At 35.5% G+C, this 19,360-nt stretch overlaps 1 protein-coding gene across 1 annotated transcript in view; it reads left to right on the forward strand.

Annotated features, from left to right (window-relative positions):
- Nucleotides 1-19,360, forward strand: part of PPM1D (protein phosphatase, Mg2+/Mn2+ dependent 1D) — a 44,166-nt gene that overhangs the window by 19,535 nt on the left and 5,271 nt on the right. Inside the window, exons 6-8 of the mRNA XM_081027098.1 lie at nucleotides 2,126-2,250; nucleotides 13,969-14,159; nucleotides 17,699-17,941. Coding sequence (XP_080883224.1) covers nucleotides 2,126-2,250; nucleotides 13,969-14,159; nucleotides 17,699-17,941 — 559 coding nt within the window. The remainder of the gene's footprint in view (nucleotides 1-2,125; nucleotides 2,251-13,968; nucleotides 14,160-17,698; nucleotides 17,942-19,360) is intronic.

A 19,360-nucleotide genomic window follows, 5' to 3' on the forward strand; every position in this document is an offset into this window, starting at 1 on the left:
CTGATCCCTTCTCATTAATTTTTTAAAATTCATTTTTCTTGGCTATTCTTTATTTTTCTGTATAAAATTTTAAATTATATTTTCTTTTATTTTAATAACTTTTTTAGTTTATATTTTTTGTCTTATCTCTTAAAATACCATCTGGATAGTTGGACAAATGCTCTTTACCATTTGGGAGCAGGTGTCTTTTTGCACAAATTGAGCTGTTTTATTATAAGTTACTTCCTCCTTTCCCTCTGTCTCACCCTAGGCAATTGGCCAGTACTGTTTTTCCAGCCTTCTGTTGCTGCTCAGTCAGCGCTCTGCGTATCAGGCTGTTCCTTTTGTGTATTCCTTTTAATCATAAGGGATAACAGTGAGGAGTCCAATAAAAGCAGCATTTTTTTATACCATTGCTATGCTGTTTGGATTCTGGATTTAATACTTTGTTTTAACTAGTATCATTATTTTGTCTTTTGTTTCTCAAAGACACAGAGACCATAATATTTTTGATTATTAAATATCAAGAGAGGCTTCTAGTAGAAAAAATATTGGAAAAATATATTGGAAAAAATTTGGGTAGCTACTATAATTACTTCAGTATTAAGTCTTATTTAGGAAGCAGGTTTATGAAAGGACACTAGGGCTTAAGGTGTTAGGAAGGCAGAATGTTGGAGTCTTCCTGACTCATGTTTCATAGATTCTTGTCAGTGGTAGAGTTAGTCTTTACTCTCTGGTTTGCTTTCAACTTTGAAGAAAACATAAAATAACAAAATGATCACCTTTGATATTCTTACTTCTATTCTTAAGACCTAGAACAATGTTGATTTCAGAATTGTGAATTAAAGTGGCTCTCAAAAGGGATAGTAAATGAGCAACTCTCTTGAATTTCTCTTCTATGTTAACATTGATAATGTTTTCTGATCTTTCTGTACTTCATTCTCCCTTGTGCTCTCCAGCATAGTTGCCACTAGCCGTATCTGGCAATTTAAGTATAAATTAATTAAAATTGAAAATTTGGCTTCTCATTTGTGCTAGTCGCATTTATAATGCTTAGTACCCATAAACAGCTAGTGTATTGGACAGTGCCGAATATTATTGTCCACTCACCTGATGTAGAGGAAATAAAATTCCAGATTACAGTCAAAGGGTTTCTGGGTACACATGGGACCTAAGTGAGAAGATGTAATTAAAATATCTTAATGTCATCTATCTTTGAGAGTCTTTGGAATTAACTTCTGTCTTATGTATGCATCTCTCAGGTGGGCCTAATATCAGGAAGGCTAATATTGTTTCTTGGAAATGTTGTTTGCCACTCTTCAACCTCAACTTTTCTAGCCATCCAGAAGACGATTTTTCTTCTACTGATTTTTTTTCTAAACATTCAGGAAGATTATGAGTAAATTGATTTAAGGGTCAGCAACCTATTTCATTCATACCAGGCACAAGTTAAGAGACTGTCTCTAATGTTTTTTATGATTACCTTTTTTGCTCTAAAACGTCACCATTATTCCATGTTTTAGGCAAACTAGAATGTACTGGGTCCTCTGTGTACTAATTACAGATTTTTGCTGCTCCTATGCCAGATTTCTGGGACGATTTTCTTATTCTGTAACTCTTAAATCTACATCTCGACAATTGTTTCCAAAGTATAATCTCACACTTCTAATAATAGAAATATCGAAATCATAGATATTTCTATTGAAGTATTTCCTATTAATTCCTCAAATCAAAACTATTAAAATTGAAGTTCTGTTTTGAGTACCCTCAGATCTCTCAAAAACTATATGAACTTTCCGTTTCAATTTCTTTTATTATTGTTTAATCCATCTCCATTTATAATCTCTTCTTACTCCCCTTAATTTTTTTAGTTTTCTTTTCTGACATATCTACTCATTTTTCTTCCCATTACTTCCATTGCATTCTGTCTAGCCTACCTCAGTAATCTCCAAATTCTCATCTTAATCTGCCCTATTTTATAGTCTTTTTTTTCTGAGCAGGAATTTTGGCTTATGCATCTTTATATCTGAAACAAGTCAATATTTTGTGATGATATATCTAATTTTATTAGTTATTTAACACATTGAGCTACCTTACTTGTCATGTTTTAATCATTTAGAGTATTTATGTGAACTCTATTTTTTAGCGTGATGAACAAGTCGGGGGTGAATCGTGTAGTTTGGAAACGACCTCGGCTCACTCATAATGGACCTGTTAGAAGGAGCACAGTTATTGACCAGATTCCTTTTCTGGCAGTTGCAAGAGCACTTGGTAAGTATGACTTACATTTGGTGAAATCATATTGGATTTTCTACGACATACGGTGGTAAAATAAAAGAGGAAATTGAGAACTAAACCCTTATTTGGTACGTAATGGGGATAGAAATATGGTGATATTATATTAAATGCTGTAAAACCTAATTGAGGGGAAGGTTGAAGTATGGATTTCCATGCTAATTGCTCTTTGATCATGCGTCATGGTCAATGTTTTGCTAATCCCCATCTATACTTAGGGAAGTATTCATATGCTTAGGTTTGATGTTACCCTTAAAACTATTTCTAAATGTTCTTTCGTACTTTAGCCCTTTATATTTCTTTTAAGAGTCTCCAAAGCTCTCTTTTTCTTTAGGTAGCAAAGGAAATCGTCCATGACAAAATCAGAGTATTTCCTGGTATACTTGGTTTTGGAAGGAAGACTGGAGGATTATATCTGTTGAAATATCTTACCTTGGATATGCTAAATTTTCTTCTAAAGAAAATTTCTCTTAGAATTCACCAATTTTTTCCGACTCTCCTTGAACAGAAACCTAAGTACTGACTTGGTGCGTTAGGCTTTCGTGAGATAATACAGATATACTCTGTCTGTCCTCATGGGGCAAGACTGTAGTTGGGGATACAGGCAATAAGGAAGTAAGCTTGTAAAGGAAATAATCACAGATTGGGAAATACCATGAAAGAAAGAAACAGGGTCCTGTGATGAAGAATAATTTAGAAGGGGAAAAACTGTTTTAGACAGTATGATGGAAATGCTCTTTTGGGAAGTTTTATTGTAGCGCGATTTAATGGCTATTTTTACTATCTCTTATTTATCTTTGGTTATCAAATGCGCATACTCCCAATCGTCATGGAGCCTGTAATCTAGTGGGGGGAATAGGTAATGAGCAAACAAATGAGAAAGTTATTCTAAAAAGTGTCATAAAGAAATTAAACAATATGATGTGCCAGTAATTGGCAGGTGGGATAGTGGGTAGCAGGGGAGGGCTACTTTAGAGAGGATGGTGATTTCAGTAAGACCTAAAAAAGAAGAGGCAAAGAAAATAACAGTCAAAGCAGAGCCATAGCATTTGTAAAGGCCAGTAAGCAGTTAGTAGACAATTATTGGGGGGAAGGAATTACGGATTGTACAGCATGTATTCTCTTTTCCTACTATAAACAGTTTTAGTTTAGACATTCCTATTCAGGGTCCTTTTGTAAAACATAAAATGTCAGGCATATGACCCCAGCTAGATGGGTCAGATTCTCTATTCTGGACTTTGAATTGTGAATTTACTTAGTAAGGACAAAATTTAAAAACAAAACCCCCCAAAAAATGATTGGAATGAATTCAACCTAGTGGTATTGACCTCCTTCAGCAGTGTCCATAGCTATGGTTGGATTTGCACCTAATTGCTTGGAAATGCCCTGTTTCCATTCCTGGTTCTCCAGCTTCTTGTCTATCTGTGAGCTACTTGATTTTCTTCTGAATCACCTTTTTGGTCTATTATTCACCTGAGCTGGAAATTGTCATTTACAAGCAAAGACTCAGGGAGGAAAGAGCTTGATGTCTTTAAGGACCTGGAGCCAGTGTGAGAGAGGAGATTGAGGTATAAAATGAAGGTGGAGATGAGGCCTGATGAAGAAGGGCCATACAGGCTAAGGTAAGGAGTTTGGTGAAGACGTTATGGGTGGTAGGCAAGAACTAAATCCTACACGGCTTTTTAGATCATGGTAAGGAATTTTATTTTAAGTGCTTTTGGGGAGGGATTGAAGGGAAGTATACCATCGTGGTTAAGAGATAGACTGGAGCCAAAATTTCTAGGTTTCAATCCCAATGCTATAACTTACTGTAAAAACTTGAGCAAATTGCTTAATATATTATGACAGTTTTTTTCATCTGTAAAGGGAGGCTAATAATGGTACCTGCCTCATACTGTTGTGAGTATTGGATGACTTAGTACATGTAAAATGCTTAAAATAGTGCCTCGCACATAATAAGTGCTATAAGTGTTAGCTGTTATTGTTTATTGAAGTAAGGTAGTGACATTATCCAGTGTGTTTTTAAAGGATTGTTTTGGCTACTATAATGGCTAAAATTATAGGGTAATAAAATTGGAGGCAAGGATACCATTTAGGGGCCTGTACCAGTATTTTAGGCACTTTATGTATTTTAGAGGTTTTTGCAGAACCAGAAGGCTGTCTGAGTTACCCAGGTCATTTACTCAGTACGTATAAGCATGAAATACAATTGATCCTCCAATTGTTAGCAAGGAAAAGAGGGGGAAGGTAACAGTTGGCTGCAGTTTACATTTCAAGTAGATGCAAATTTTGAGTTGACTACTGCCATTTGTAACATTAGGGAACTTTGAAGGATGGCATTCGAGGCAAGGAATTACTATTAAAGAGTAGAGGGGTTTTTAATGAGGAATTCAACTCATTGGACTGAGGGCAAGGTCTTACTTCAGGTTCAAAAAGAAGGTGAACCTTCAATTTAAAAAAGTGGATGCCAATTTATTTTGTTTACATGAAGTGTGTGCGCCAAGCATTTCAAGTAGTCCTTGAAACCCTTAAGTGATTATTGTATAGAGGAAGAGAAGGAAAAGGTGAAGGACTGGCAGAAAGGGCAGGAAAACCAACTGGTTTTTCTGTTTCAGACATTCCTCCTCAGTTCAAAGATAACCTCTAGAGTAATTCATACAAGAAGTAATTCAGCCCCTGCTTGAATATCGTCATTAATTTTTACTTAATGTTTCAAAGTACAAACCCTTGCATTATTATACAACTCTAATTGTGAGTTATAATCTGCCTTTATGAATATTTCAGACATTGATTCTAGTTTTGTGTGCTGAAAAAAAAACTGGGCACAGTATACTTATTTTTCCTTTTGCTTCTGTGCCAAGGCTGATTTTAGACCATTCAGTATTCTTGTCAGATTCCTCTGGATGTGTCCTTCAATAATTGTGGTTCCAGAATTGATATTTTGCAACATGTGGTCTGACCAATTTGAAGTACAATGGAAATATTTAGTACCTGTTGCTTGAACATTGTACTTCTAATATTGGAGTCCTAGAATCTGGCTTTTAGTAGTCATACCACATTTGTTAGCTTATTAAGCCCAGATCTCTAGATATTTTTTTCTATGAACTGGTACCAGGTCAAGTTTCTCTGTCACAAATCCTGTTAGTTTCTGTTGGGATGGTATGAGGGTAGGGAGATGAGAGTGAATGATAACAGCATTAGATGAGTTTTTTGCAGAATGTATTAATCAATATAAAGATATTGATTAATAGATTGGTGGGTAGTTGAAGAGAGATCTTGATTGATGTGATATTGTATTTTTTCCTTAGCTTGTTTCAACATTCATTAACTACCTGGAGAAAGAGATATAATTTATAGTCTTCAATTTTGTGTATAACACAAATATTCAAAAGTGCTTAGGTAGCAGGATGTTAGCATTATTTTCACGTGTCTCCCCACATATTGCTTTTCGTTGTAAGAGAGTAAAAATGGTAATTAGAAAGTAGAGAAATCAGGCAACACCTTGATTGGATGATCAGAATTACTAGCACTAAGGAGGGATAGTTGGACATTGTGTGCTTCCAGTTATGTGATATGCTAAGGGGACACAATGTCCCCTATGTAGTACTCTGGCCAAGAATGCATAACCTCAATCAGTATTACAGGAGGCTGAAGAAATGTTACAAGTAAATGGCTATTCTTGATACTAGTCTGGATCCTGCAAAGGACATTAGGCCATCTGATAATTTGGAATATGGATGGTAGATGGTAGCTTAGGTAGGTATTAGTGTAAATTTATGAAGCTGGTAACTGTGCTGTGCTCACATAAAAGAATATACTTTGTCTTAGAGGATGCACGTGGAAGTATTTGGGAGTAAAGGGCCATGATTTAAAATATTTTTTACACACATGCACATATATACAATGTTTATATATATATATATAGCTAGAAAACAAAGTAAATGGGGTCCTTTTTTTTTAATAGTAGGTGAATCTGGGTAAAGAGTATATGGGTGTTCTTTGTCCTATTTTTATTTTAGTAACTTTGTAATTTGAAATGATCTCCAAATAAAATGTTTTTTAAAATAGGCTGACAGCAATAATGTGAAATTTAATAGGAGTAATGTACTAGGGAGCATTATTTGGGAAACATCTGCTTTGAACATTATTTCGGAGACATCTTCTTTGATAGCATTTGATATGAAAAAGAACTAGGGATTGGTGGACATTAGCTTATATCCATGCATTTGTTATTATGAAAAACGCTGAAATAAATATATCATTGTATACGTGTATGAGATGTCTTTAAGGTACATAACTAGAAGTGGAATTGCTGTGTCATAATACATTACTCACTAACTGTTAAAATACCATGACACACATATAAAACGATAATATTTCTACAGTAAACAGAGCAGGTTACTTGAGGTTGGTGGTAAGTGGCCTAAAGATGGTAAGTAGCTACCCAGATCCCGCCCTCCTGAACCAAGGTCACACTCAACCCATCGAGGACATACCATTTGGAAAACTCAGGAGTTCATAGATACATACATCTTTACCATTATTAGATACTGCTAAATTTCTCCCCAAAGTGATCATGACAGGTGATTAAAATCCCACTATATTAGTTGTCTATTGCTGTCTAACAGAATACTCTCAAACTTAGCATTTTAAAACATTTGTTATCTCACATGGTTTCTGTGGCTCAGGAACCCTTGAATGGCTTACCTAGGTGCTTCTGGCCCAGGGTCTGTCACATGGTTGCAAGAAAGCTGTCAGCTATGGCTGTGATCATCTGAAAGCTTGAATGGGGTTGGATATTTACTTTTAGGATGGATTACTCACATGGCTTTTGGCAGGAGGCCTCACTTCCTTGCCCTGTGGGCCTCTTGGTTGGGCTGTTTGATGTGTCTTCTTCATGAGACACATGAAGATTGCCTCCCAGAATGATTGCTCCAAGGGAGAGCGAGGTGGTAACCAATGTGTTTTTATCATCTAGTGTCATAGTCATACATCATCACTTCCTAACACATAACATATTTTATTTGTTAGCACTGAGTCACTAAGCTTGGCCCTCTTTAAGTAGAGGGGAATTAAGCTCTACCTCTTAAAAAAAGAGCATATAAGAATTTGTGCACATATTTTAAAACCACACACAGAGTTACCACTTCTTTATGATTGTTCATTCATCCAGCAAATATTGATTAAATGCCTGTTAATGTGCCAGATACTGTTCTAGGTTCTGGAGATTCTGCAATAAGCAAAACAGTAAAAAATTCCCAGACCAATGGAACTTTCTCTTTCTAGTAGGGGGAAACAGATGATAAATTAAAATAAATAAGTAGAATATATATTTTATTATGTAGTGAAAAGTGTTACCATGAAAAAAAAGCAGGGAATGTTGTGGATGGGGTATAATTTTAAATGGGATGGTCAGAAGAGGTCTGAAAAGATGATATTTGAGTGGAGCTGAGCCATTGAGACCTGTGGAAGTCTGGGGCAAGAGAATTTAGGCAGAAGGAACAACAAATGCAACTGACCTTATTACTTATGGTTTTTGTTTTGTTTTTGTTTTATTATGTTTGTTTGTTTTAACTGAGCAGCTTGAAAGGTGGGAGTTGCCACTAACTGATATAGCAAAGACTGGTACATTATTTTTAAGGGGAGGTCAGGAATTCAGTTTTGGGTAAGTTACTTTGGAGATGCTTATCAGACGTTAGCTAAGTGGTGATGTCGGTTGGTTTCTGGTTATGGCATTGACTGTAGGTGAGATCTCAAGAAGGTAAGTACATGTCAATTATAACTCAATTTTCTTTTAAAAGGTGAGTATTTAAAACACTGTTGATAGTTCAGGTAAGGGAAGACTGAGAAGTGACCATCGGGTTTAGCAATGTGGAGGTCATTGGTGACTTTGACAGAGTTTCTTTTAGTGGGATTGTGAAACCGCAGTCATTATTGGAGATGGCTTAAGAAAGAGCAAGAGGAGGAAAATTGGATACAGTAAGTTGGACTCTCTTCCTAGGTGTTTTATTACACATCATAGGACAGACATGGGGCTTTAGCGGGAGCAGAAGTCTAGGGTCAAGAGAGGATTTGCTGCTATTACTTTAAAAAGGGAAGAAATAATAGTAGGTGATGGGAAGGAGCCACTAGAACAGTGAAAACTCCATGTAGGAGATAAGAGGTAATTGCTGTAGTAATGTCCTACAACATTGTGACATAATTTTGTAAACAAATATATGAAAATGAATGAATTTTGATATAAAAAGATTTATGTGGGAGAGATGAAATTTAATAATGAAAAAAATAGCTTGTTTTTTCTCATTTTTCACATTTTCTCCTCAAAAATAATAATACCTTTCAGATTTGAACATTTAAGCTAAAAAATGTCTTTTTAGTTTTTTTGGGGGGGGGCAGGGGAACAGGACTTTTATTGGGGAACAGTGTGTACTTCCAGGACGTTTTTGTCCTTTCAATCTTAGTTGTGGAGAGCGCAGCTCAGCTTCAGGTCCAGTTGCCCTTGCTAGTTGCAGGGGGCACAGCCCACCATCCCTTGCGGGAGTCGAACCGTCAACCTTGTTGTTGAGAGGACACGCTCCAACCAACTGAGCCATCTGGGAGGCAGCTCAGCTCAAGGTGCTATGTTCAATCTTAGTTGCAGGGGGTGCAGCCCACCATCCCTTGTGGGACTCTAGGAATTGAACTGGCAACCTTGTGGTTGAGAGCCCACTGGCCCATGTCGGAATCGAACCAGCAGCCTTCGGAGTTAGGAGCATGGAGCTCTAACCGCCTGAGCCACCGGGCTGGCCCCTAAAAAATGTTTTATCACATTATTTTTTCAGTCTTTATTCTGGCATTTAGGGGAAAATTTTTTTAAAGCAATAATGGTTCTAGTTTTCTTTTTTAAGTTTAACTTTTGAAAGATAATACTTAAATTGGCCCATGGTAAATTAAATGATAGTATTTAATACCATTATTATGGTTTATAGCCATTTTTCTTCTAGTTTTTGGTGAAAGAAAGGAGTTTGCTTATAAAAATTGATATCATCGAGGCGCTGGTGATCATTATTACTTGAATACAAATGTAGCAAAGGTGCAGTCTAGTGGCTGTTGGATGGAATTGCATGTGATTCTTGCAAATCATTCTTTGAACAGATCCTTATTGAGTGCACATAGAAGCTTATAGGTTAGAGAAGGGGAGAGACATTAATAAAACGAGCACAAAAGAACTTAAAAATTACAACTTTTATGTATTTCTGTATGTGCCAAAGAGAACTTGAAATAGGGGTATTTTACCTAGCTGGGCATGCCAGAAGAATAGGGTTTAAGCTGAGGGCTGAAGAATTACTAGAAGGAGAGGAAGATTGTGTTCTAGGCATAGGAACTGCATTTGTGAACCGCTTGGTGATCGGAGGAAGCATGGTGAATATAAGGTACTTTGATGAAGGCCAGTGTGGCTGGAACAGAGATAATAGGAATAAGGGACGTGGATAAAATGACAAAATGTACATTCTTATAATCTGGATAAGAGTTGTGTCTTTATCTTAAGAACAAGAGTAAACTATTGCAGAGTTGGATTGGGAAACATATTAACTAGATTTGTGTGTTTTTTAAGTTATAGCAAAACACATCTAACATAAAATTTACCATCTTAACCATTTTGAGTGTACAGTTCAGTGGCATTTAGTATATTGCATTGTTGTGTAGCCGTCACCACCATCCATCTTAAATTTGTGCTTTAAAGAGATTATTTTGGTTGCAGTTTTGAGATGGATTAGTGAGGCAACAGTTGCTGGGATGCTGTCCATGAGAGCCAGCCACAGAGTGGGGTGGGTGCTAAAATTCACTACAGGTAATTCACCACTGGGGTCCTGTGCACTGGCTGGCTGCCATGTGCCACAGGAGCAAGCAGAGAACATACTGAAATCAGAAGAAAGGCCTCTTTCTCCTCTGGTGTTCTTCCAGTGCCCCCACTGAAAACAAAAGGGAAGTGGCCATTGAACAGACCACCAACAACGCCTGTCACACTTTCTGAGGGCCCCTTCCTTTAGTATGTATAGGAATGGCATTCTGTGGGCCTATTTTGGTGTACAAACACTAGGTCAATAATAAAACAGTGCAAGGCCTAATTCTGATCCTTGTTAATTTGATTTTAGGTAATGCCATGTAGATTCCCTGAGCTGGTAGAATAAGGGAACTTGCTATATATCATGTTCCTAAATCTGGCTATGGTTCTGACTCATCTGGAGAGTTTGTTACAAGTTCAAGTTCTGGGAACTACTACTGGCAAATTTAAAGCAATTTGAGCATCAAAACAATAACAGGAAAAAGTTACAACATTGAGGGGAAAAAAGAATTCATGAGTCCATGCTGATAGTAAAAAGATTATAAAGAAGTACAGAGAGGAATGGAAAGCTCTTTTTAAGAAAAGACAACTAATAAATATAGTTCAAGTGTTCTAATTCTATCATCAGTTTAACCATCACAGTAACAATTGATTCATGCAAAAATCATTAATGGATGCTATAATGTGGTGTATTTTGGAGGAGTACGGGGTATTTCACACAGTCTCAAACTCACCATACAGATTACTTATCAATTACAAAAAGAAAAGTTCACCTTTACGTGCTGGTAAACAGCACTTTAACTAAATGATCAAGCTTCGCATAGCCAATAATGGGGCAGACCGACACATTGTGCTTTATAATATGATAAACCGAGGAGGACACAGCTTCAGCAATGTAGTGTTCTGGCCCCAAAAAAGTTTAACCTGAACACAAACCCTTATATCTAGCATGAGACCATGAGGAAACAAATCTAAATTAAGGATCACTCTGCAAAACATCTGGCCTGGACTCTTCACAATTGTCAATGTCGAATGACAAAAACAAACCAAATAACCTAGAGAATTGTTCTGGGTTAAAAGCAACTTTAAAAAAAATATGACAACTAAATAAATGAATGATCCTTGAGTGGAATCCTCGATATTGAAAAAGCATTATTGGGACAACTGGGGAAATTTGAACAAGGATTTTATATTACACAATATTGAATCAATATGAAATTTCCTTTGTGGTTATATAGATGGAACATCCTTATACTTAGGAGATAAATGCGGAAATTTTAATACTTGGAGATGAAGTGTCTTGATGTCCACAGCATAATCTTGCTCAAATGGTTCAGCAAATAAATAAAACCTCCTCTATCCACAAATAGTAACATAGAATATCTCAAAGAATCTTCCAGAAAGCTGCTAGAATTAGTAAATGAATTCAGCAAGGTCACAGGATCCAAATTCAACACACACAATCAATTATGCTTTTATGTACTAGAAATGAACAATTCAAAATGGAAATTTAATAAAAGCGTCATTTATAACTAGCAAAAACATAAAACACTTAGGTGTAATTTAATATTTATTTCCAAATGGATCTGTAGGTTCAGTGCAATTCTAGTCAAAACCCAGATTCAGAAATTTAAGCTAGGTGAAATGAGCCTTTCTTGAAGTGTATTGAAGGTTAGTGAGAAAGAATGAGATTGACAAGATCCTGGGAACTAGTGATTTTTGGAGTTGTCAGTAAAAGAATAATTGTAAGCTTGAGGGTGATTTTCCAAAGGGGGGTGTACAGATGCGAGTATGCTCGTATATATATCTATAGATGTAGGTATCTATAGAAAGATCAGTACTCGGAGTGGAGAACTGGGAAGTACGGGGTGGGAAGAGAGATTTTTTTCATTGTATACCCTTTTGTATCTTTTGGGTTTTGTACTATGTGAATACGTTACCGATTTAACAACTTATTTTAAAATATTTTCAGATTTATAAAGATATTAATGTTTATGCATGAGATATTGTGATCCTTCTTCAAGGTCATATAATCTGCATTAGATTGAAAGTTGGAATTTCTTTTTTCACCTAGATGTTAAGTTTAGACATATTAGGGATTCTGCTTTATATAAACTTATATTCTTACTTGGCGTGGCAATATTAATTCCAAATAATAGGAAGAAACTGCTCTTGAAAGTTAGAATCAACATTTATGAACTCTGTAATTGCTGCCTTAGTATTTATCTTAACTATTTCCATGTTTCCTTTTATAATTGCATCAGCCAGGGAGCTTTGTTTTACTGGTATAAAGAGGTAAATGTGTCTGTATGAGCTGACCTGGGCTATAATTGGCTTTTAATTGTAGCATGTGTTCTCTTTCCCTACTCTGAAGGATGAACTGCCCCTTTCAAGAGGCTGGTTTTGCAGTAAATTTTGCTATTTTAGACTGGAGTAATTGATTTGAATTATTCTTTCCTTGGACTCTAAGCATGTTTGAATTGGCCAGTATTTCTGATGGGAGGTAATAAAGAAGTTTAAATAAGGGGAAGGACAAAGAGCTTCCTCTTGCTTAACAAAAACTCAGACCTGCTGAAAGGAGTGAAAAACTACGTATTTACCCTTTTGTGCAAAAACTTTTTGCTTTTAATTTAGGTCTTTCCCCCAAAGTACTTCACAACAAATAAAAGGGCAAAAATTTATATATTTTCCTGTCTCCCCCTTCCCCAGTTTTTGGGAGCAAAAAAAAGGTTTATATTGTTCTACTTACTTTGTCTTGTGTATCACAGGAGAGTAGATGGTTTCCATAAAAAATTTTTCAATTGAAGTTTTATTGATCTTTTTGATAGTTTGAGTCAACAAAAAGTTCTTTTCTGTTGAATATTTTGAGGTTTATATCTAATAGGTCTAAAGGGTAGAGGTTAGGCCTTGTTTTATGTGGAGCTAACAAAGGAGGATAACCTTTTTTTCTGGCTCACTGAAGGGTGAACTCTTATCTCCAAAGACCTACATATGGTAGGTTAAGTTTTGATGTTGGTACTTTTTTGGTCTAGGGGTTAACAGGAGGATTTCAAATAGCCAGTAGGATTCCGTAGAGCGTGTTCTCCCATCTTATCTTCATAATTATCTTGTTTAATCTTGGCCCTTTGCTCTGGTACATATCTGCTAGTCAAATTCTACAAAAATCCTTTTGGGATTTTGGCTTGAATTACATTGACTTTATAGATTATTTTTGGAAGAATTAACATTTTATGGTAATAAGTCTAACTATCTATGAATATAGTTTATTTCTCCCATTTATTCAGATAGTCTTTTTTAATGTTTTGGAATCTAATTGTATAATCTTGTTCATGAAAGACTTAGGTACCTTTTATTCAATTTATTTCTAAGTACCTTACAGTTGATTCACTACAAATGGAATTGTTTAAAATTTTGTATTTTCTATTTCTTGCTATATGTAGAAATACAGTTGACTTTTATATGTTGGGTTTGTGTTTAACAACCTTGCTAGGTGTTCCTAATCTGATATTTTATTTATTTTTTGTTACCCATGTAGAAATAAAAATATCTGCAAATAATGTTGGTTTTATTATCTCCTTTCCAATTCATATAACTGATTTATTTGTATTATCTTACTGTGTTGGGAAGTGTAGTAGGGGAAGGGAAGTAGTATAGAAGGCATACTTTTATCAGGTTAAGGAGTTACTTTTACCTCTAGTTTGCTAGGAAATTTTTTTCCCCCACTTTTAGTATCAGTGGATTTTGAATGTTATCAAACACTTCTCTGCACCTATTGAGATGAACATAATGATTTTCTCCTTTAGTCTGTTGATGTGATACTGTTAGCTTGGAAATAATACTTCTTGCTTCTTCTGCTCCCTGCCCCCTAGGTGATTTGTGGAGCTATGATTTCTTCAGTGGAGAGTTTGTGGTGTCACCTGAACCAGACACAAGTGTCCACACTCTTGATCCCCAGAAGCACAAGTATATTATCTTGGGGAGTGATGGACTTTGGAATATGATTCCACCTCAAGATGCCATCTCAATGTGCCAGGACCAAGAGGAGAAAAAATACTTGATGGTGAGAAGTGACTCAATAATTTGATATTATTGTGTGCTTGTTGTTCTGGTACTTTTGTCAGAGGTCTTGAATATGAACTAAGGATGTTCACCTTAAGTAGATTTTTGCATTTGCCTGTTTCTAGAAGTAAAACATAGATCTTGCAGCTCATTAGGAGAATGAGACAGGAAATAAATAAACAAAACATATCACCACTGGCTTCATTATGAACATCCCTTGACTGCTGGCCCATGAAACCTCGCCAATCCTTTTGTAATTCACTTACCATAAACTTTACCCTTTTAAAGCATATAATTCAGTGGTTCATAATATATTCTCAAAGTTGTGTAACTATCACTACTGTCTAATCCCAGAACATTTTCATCACTGTCCGCCGCCCCCCCCCCCCAACAAACCCCATAACCATTAGCAATTGCTCACTGTCTTCTGCTACCTCCACCCCCTGGCAACCTCTAATCTTTCTGTCTCTTATTTGCCTGTTTTGGATATTTCTTATAAATGTATCATATGGACAAGAGAGAGAAAAACATAAACATTTCAGTGGCATGGTGAGACGAAAAGCCAATTTGTAGTGAATTGGGAGAACCTATTTATAAATGCCAAAGTGTTTTTGGAATGAGTATTGAAGGAGGCGTCCATATAACAATATTTAGAACAAGAGTTACGAGAACTGAGAGGGAGAAGATAGGAACCTAGGGAAGACTGTAAGGAAGGTTAATGGATGAGAGTGATACTTGAGCAAGTCTTAAAGGTAGGGTTGAAATTACCTGGTAATAGATCAGAAGAGGAGCTAGCTTTCCAGGTAAAGGAATAGGATGTGTAAAATCAAAGAGGAGAGACAAGTATGACATACTCAAGTTTCACCAATAGCTTGATGTGACTGGATTGTAGGAGGCACAAAGGTTTTAAATGGTCTGTTACGAAGTTAGGTCTTCTAGTCAGGTAGTAGTTACTGAAAAGCTGCATGTTAGAAAGCTTACTCATTTGCAGTGTGAAATATAAAATAGAGGGTAGATATTGGATGTGAGGATTCTATTTATTTGGAGGTATAGGAAAACCATCTAGCCTCTTAAAATGAAATTGATACAGCATTGGCTATGAAAGAGAATGGGGGGGAGCAATGATTATGAATCCCTCAAGAGAGGGTGAGTTTTGATGAGGGGAGTCTTAGTTGTAAGGTCTGTCTCTGCCTCTCGTCACGTGTTGATTCTTATTGCCAGTGTAAATTTTTGTATTAATGAATCTCTTACACTTCATCTTTGGAGGCTGCTGTTATGTTCCAAATCAGACATTTTGCAAGCTTGATTTGAGGCAGCAATGATTTAAAAAAAAAAACACACAAAACAATATATACAAAATAAATACATGAATGGTAGAATTGACAGAACATGGGTTTTTAAGAAGGGAGAATATGACACTCAAATTTCTGACTGGTGACTGGTAGTTATTATCAAGAAGAAACACGGTATTTTGGAGGAAAGGGGAGATAATTAGTTCAGATGGAGGCATGCTGAATTGGAGGTACCTGTGGTTCATCTAGATATTTTCAGGAGGCGGTTAGAAATATTTTAGAGAGAAGCCTGGAAATACTAATTGGAGTACTAATAGGAGTTAGGTGAAGCTGTGACAATTTGAGATCACCTAGTGAGACCGGTGGAAGAAAAGGACATGATATTGGGGGGTTCACATCAGCGGAAACAGTGAGCTGAGGGAAAGGTTCAAGTAAAGAGTGGAAATGGCTTATATAGATTTCTTTTTTATGGAGCTTTGCTGGAAAGGGAAGCAGGCACACTAAAAAGCGAAAGGTAAGAGTCCTTCAGTGAGTTCTCAGTGAGCCACTGTTTGAAGAGCGATGAAACATGTGCCCTGGAGAATTTGATAGATTCATGAATTAGAAATTAATGCTGCCTTTCATCAATTGTGAAGTGCATGTTTATTTGTATGAGCAAGGGGGAAGAGTGCCAGTGTTTAAAAAAATCATTACAAAGTGGTGCTTGTGTTGGGAATGCAAGGATGACTTAATGTGAAAGTTTTAAACAAAGCAGCTGAGAGGAGTTATTGCAATTCAGCATCATTGATGTGTTGAAATACTGTAGCATGCTCAAGATCAGACAAGCCCAAGTAAAGGTTGCCTGTTTCTTTAAGGAAAGGATGAAGAACCCCAGTTCTTTATCCAGTTTGAATATATACACTTCAGGGACATAGATAACAGCCAAAGGACTTACATTATATTATATTATATTATATTATATTATATTATATTATATTATATTATATTATATTTTATATATATGTAAAATGCTTATGGTACCATATAGTACATTATTTATTGTATAGTATACATATAGTACAGTACATTGTTTGTACTTAAGAGTATATTATTATATGCTATTTCCATATGTAGTTCATGGTACATTTCTTTTTCAACCATTTCCACTCACTCATTATTCACTTATTTCTAAAGGTACTTTTAAAGACAGGTAGCCCTATTTTCTGGAGTGCATCATTTTCATTTCTGTTTTCTGAAACTTAGCAATTATTGACTCCATGTGTGGTGCTGAAAGTTTTCTTTGACGTCCCATTTATTTGTATAACAAGGTCATTCAAGTTTATTTTTTTAACTCTTTTCTATTGGTATGTATTTGATCTCTACACCATAAACACTTACTATGTTGCTTTTTTCTTCATATAAGTGACATTGACGATTTTTGTATGTATGTATAAGAGTCATTTGGGGTGGCTGGTTAGCTCAGTTGGTTAGAGCATGGTGCTGATAATACCAGGTTGCCGGTTCGACCCCTGCATGGTACACTGTGAGCTGCGCGCTCAATAAGAAATAAAAAAAATAAAGTTTAAAAAAGTATAAAAGAGTCATTTATAGTTCCTTGCCTCTGAATTCTGTTCATGTCCTTTGACAATTTTTATTTTGGGTCATTTTTGTGATGTGCAGAATCTCTTATTTTAGGAGCAAATTGACCCTTTGCAATGAATGTTTTAAAAAAATTTATTGGGGTGACAATTGTTAATGAAATTACATAATTTCAGGTGTACAATTCTGTATTACATCATCTATAAATCCCATTGTGTGTTCACCACCCAGAGTCAGTTCTCCTTCCATCACCATATATTTGATCCCCCTTACCCTCATCTCCTGCCCCCCATGAATTTTTTTTTACCATGCCCGATTATCTCATTTGTTAAGTTTATCTGTAATAACTTGATATTTACTTCCCTTTTTATATAACTGCTACATAACTTTTCCTTAATAACTAATTAAGGTTGTTACACTGAAGACCAAGTTTCTTGCAACCAGAAAGATAAACATACAGGTGAATTTTAACCACAGGATATAAGGCCTTCTTTTATTTTAAAATTTAGAGTAGTAATACTATTTTAACATAGTTTTGGGCTCTGTGGATAATATTTGAAATGTAATTAATTGATTTAGGCCATATGGAACACCTAATTTTTAATTTGATACAGGTATAGTGGTGGCTAAATTTGAGTTGTTACCTTCCTTCTCCTTGTTTCAAATATAGGGTGAGCATGGACAATCTTGTGCCAAAATGCTTGTGAATCGAGCACTAGGCCGCTGGAGGCAGCGAATGCTTCGTGCAGATAATACTAGTGCCATAGTAATCTGCATCTCTCCAGGAGTGGGCAGTCAGGGAAATTTCACCGATGAGGATGAGCTCTATCTGAACCTGACTGATAGCCCTTCCTATAATAGTCAAGAAGCCTGCTTGATGACTGCTTCCCCAAGTTCTACACCACCAGTCAAGGTATAGAGTTCTATAGTATTGTTTTAATATAATTTCTTTGGTTAGTGTTGCCTGAAAACAGTTTTCAGATTCCTTATATAATAGAATTTTGGATTTGAACTAGGTTCAAGAAAGTGATGGGTCCTTGTCATGTAACTCATTGTGCGAGCCATTTTCACATCGGTGCATACTAATTTGAATGCCAACTATGTGTACAGCATCTAATAGAAAAGTGATTAGATGTGGCCCTTGAAGAATATTAATAACATTTGGAACTTATTGATCCTCTTCTGACACTATGAACATTTGTAATCATTTAAGTTTGTGAAGCACTTTCATATATATTTCATTTGTATTTCATAATCCAGAAAAGTAAATAGTACAGATCTTATTCCATTTTATAGATAATAAGATACAGAGATTAAACAGTTTGAATAGGATAATACAGAATAAAAATTGAACTGGACCTTAGAATATCAAATCTTAGAACTGGTTGTCTCTTAATGATGGATAAGAATGATGGATAAGAATCATCATTCCTATTTCTTGTTCATATTAATATTGAATGAGTTTAAAATATGCTGTGAAATAAAATGGTACTATGTTTTCATTTCTCTGATTTTATCCCATTTTTTTCCTACTAAAAATCAATACTACTTTTAACTGCTTTGATATACCTGGCCTTCTCAATGTGCTTTCATAAGACTGACCATTAAAATGGGAAATACAGTGAAATTGTATTCTATGTCATGTACTCAGGCAGTCTTTTAAGGTTTTCAAAGCTACACAGTACAGAGAATTTAATTAATTTTGGGTATTGTGATCCTATTTTCAGTACTTGGAAATTTACTGTTACTGCTTTTTAAAAATACTTCATATATACACATGTGTATACACATTTTAAGAAATAAAAAACTATTAAAATTTTAATACTCAATATATACTGGTAACAAAAGATGAATACAAGTCACGTTTGACTTCTGCAATTACAAGAGGTACTCAAAGTGGTTACCATCAATGTCCAGACACTTCTGATTATGGCAAATTTCTTATTGCTTGAGCAACACTGACCAAAGTGTCCACTTGAATACATTTTTTTGGCACCCCCAGTATATGTGTGTATATATATATATTTTTCTGTCACATGAACTTTTTATTTAGAAATTGAAAAATTAATATTTTATATTTATTTTCTTAAAAGAATTTCTTGTCAAAGCTTTTTTGACTTTGAAAACCCTTGAATAATAATGCAGATTAAAACCTTTTAAAGTCTCTTCATTCTGAGTTGTGAAAGAGCTCTTATTCATTTGAGAATTTGCCTATTTATGAATTTAAATGTATTCATTACTTTCCTGTTCCCTAATGTATTTGTATTTGAATGACTGACTTTTAGGCAGAATAGAGAAGGAGGCGTTAGGGTGGTGGAAAGGAGAGGGGACA

The sequence above is a fragment of the Rhinolophus hipposideros genome (genome assembly GCF_964194185.1).
Source record: "Rhinolophus hipposideros genome assembly, chromosome: 20".
NCBI classification, from domain to species: Eukaryota; Metazoa; Chordata; class Mammalia; order Chiroptera; family Rhinolophidae; genus Rhinolophus; species Rhinolophus hipposideros.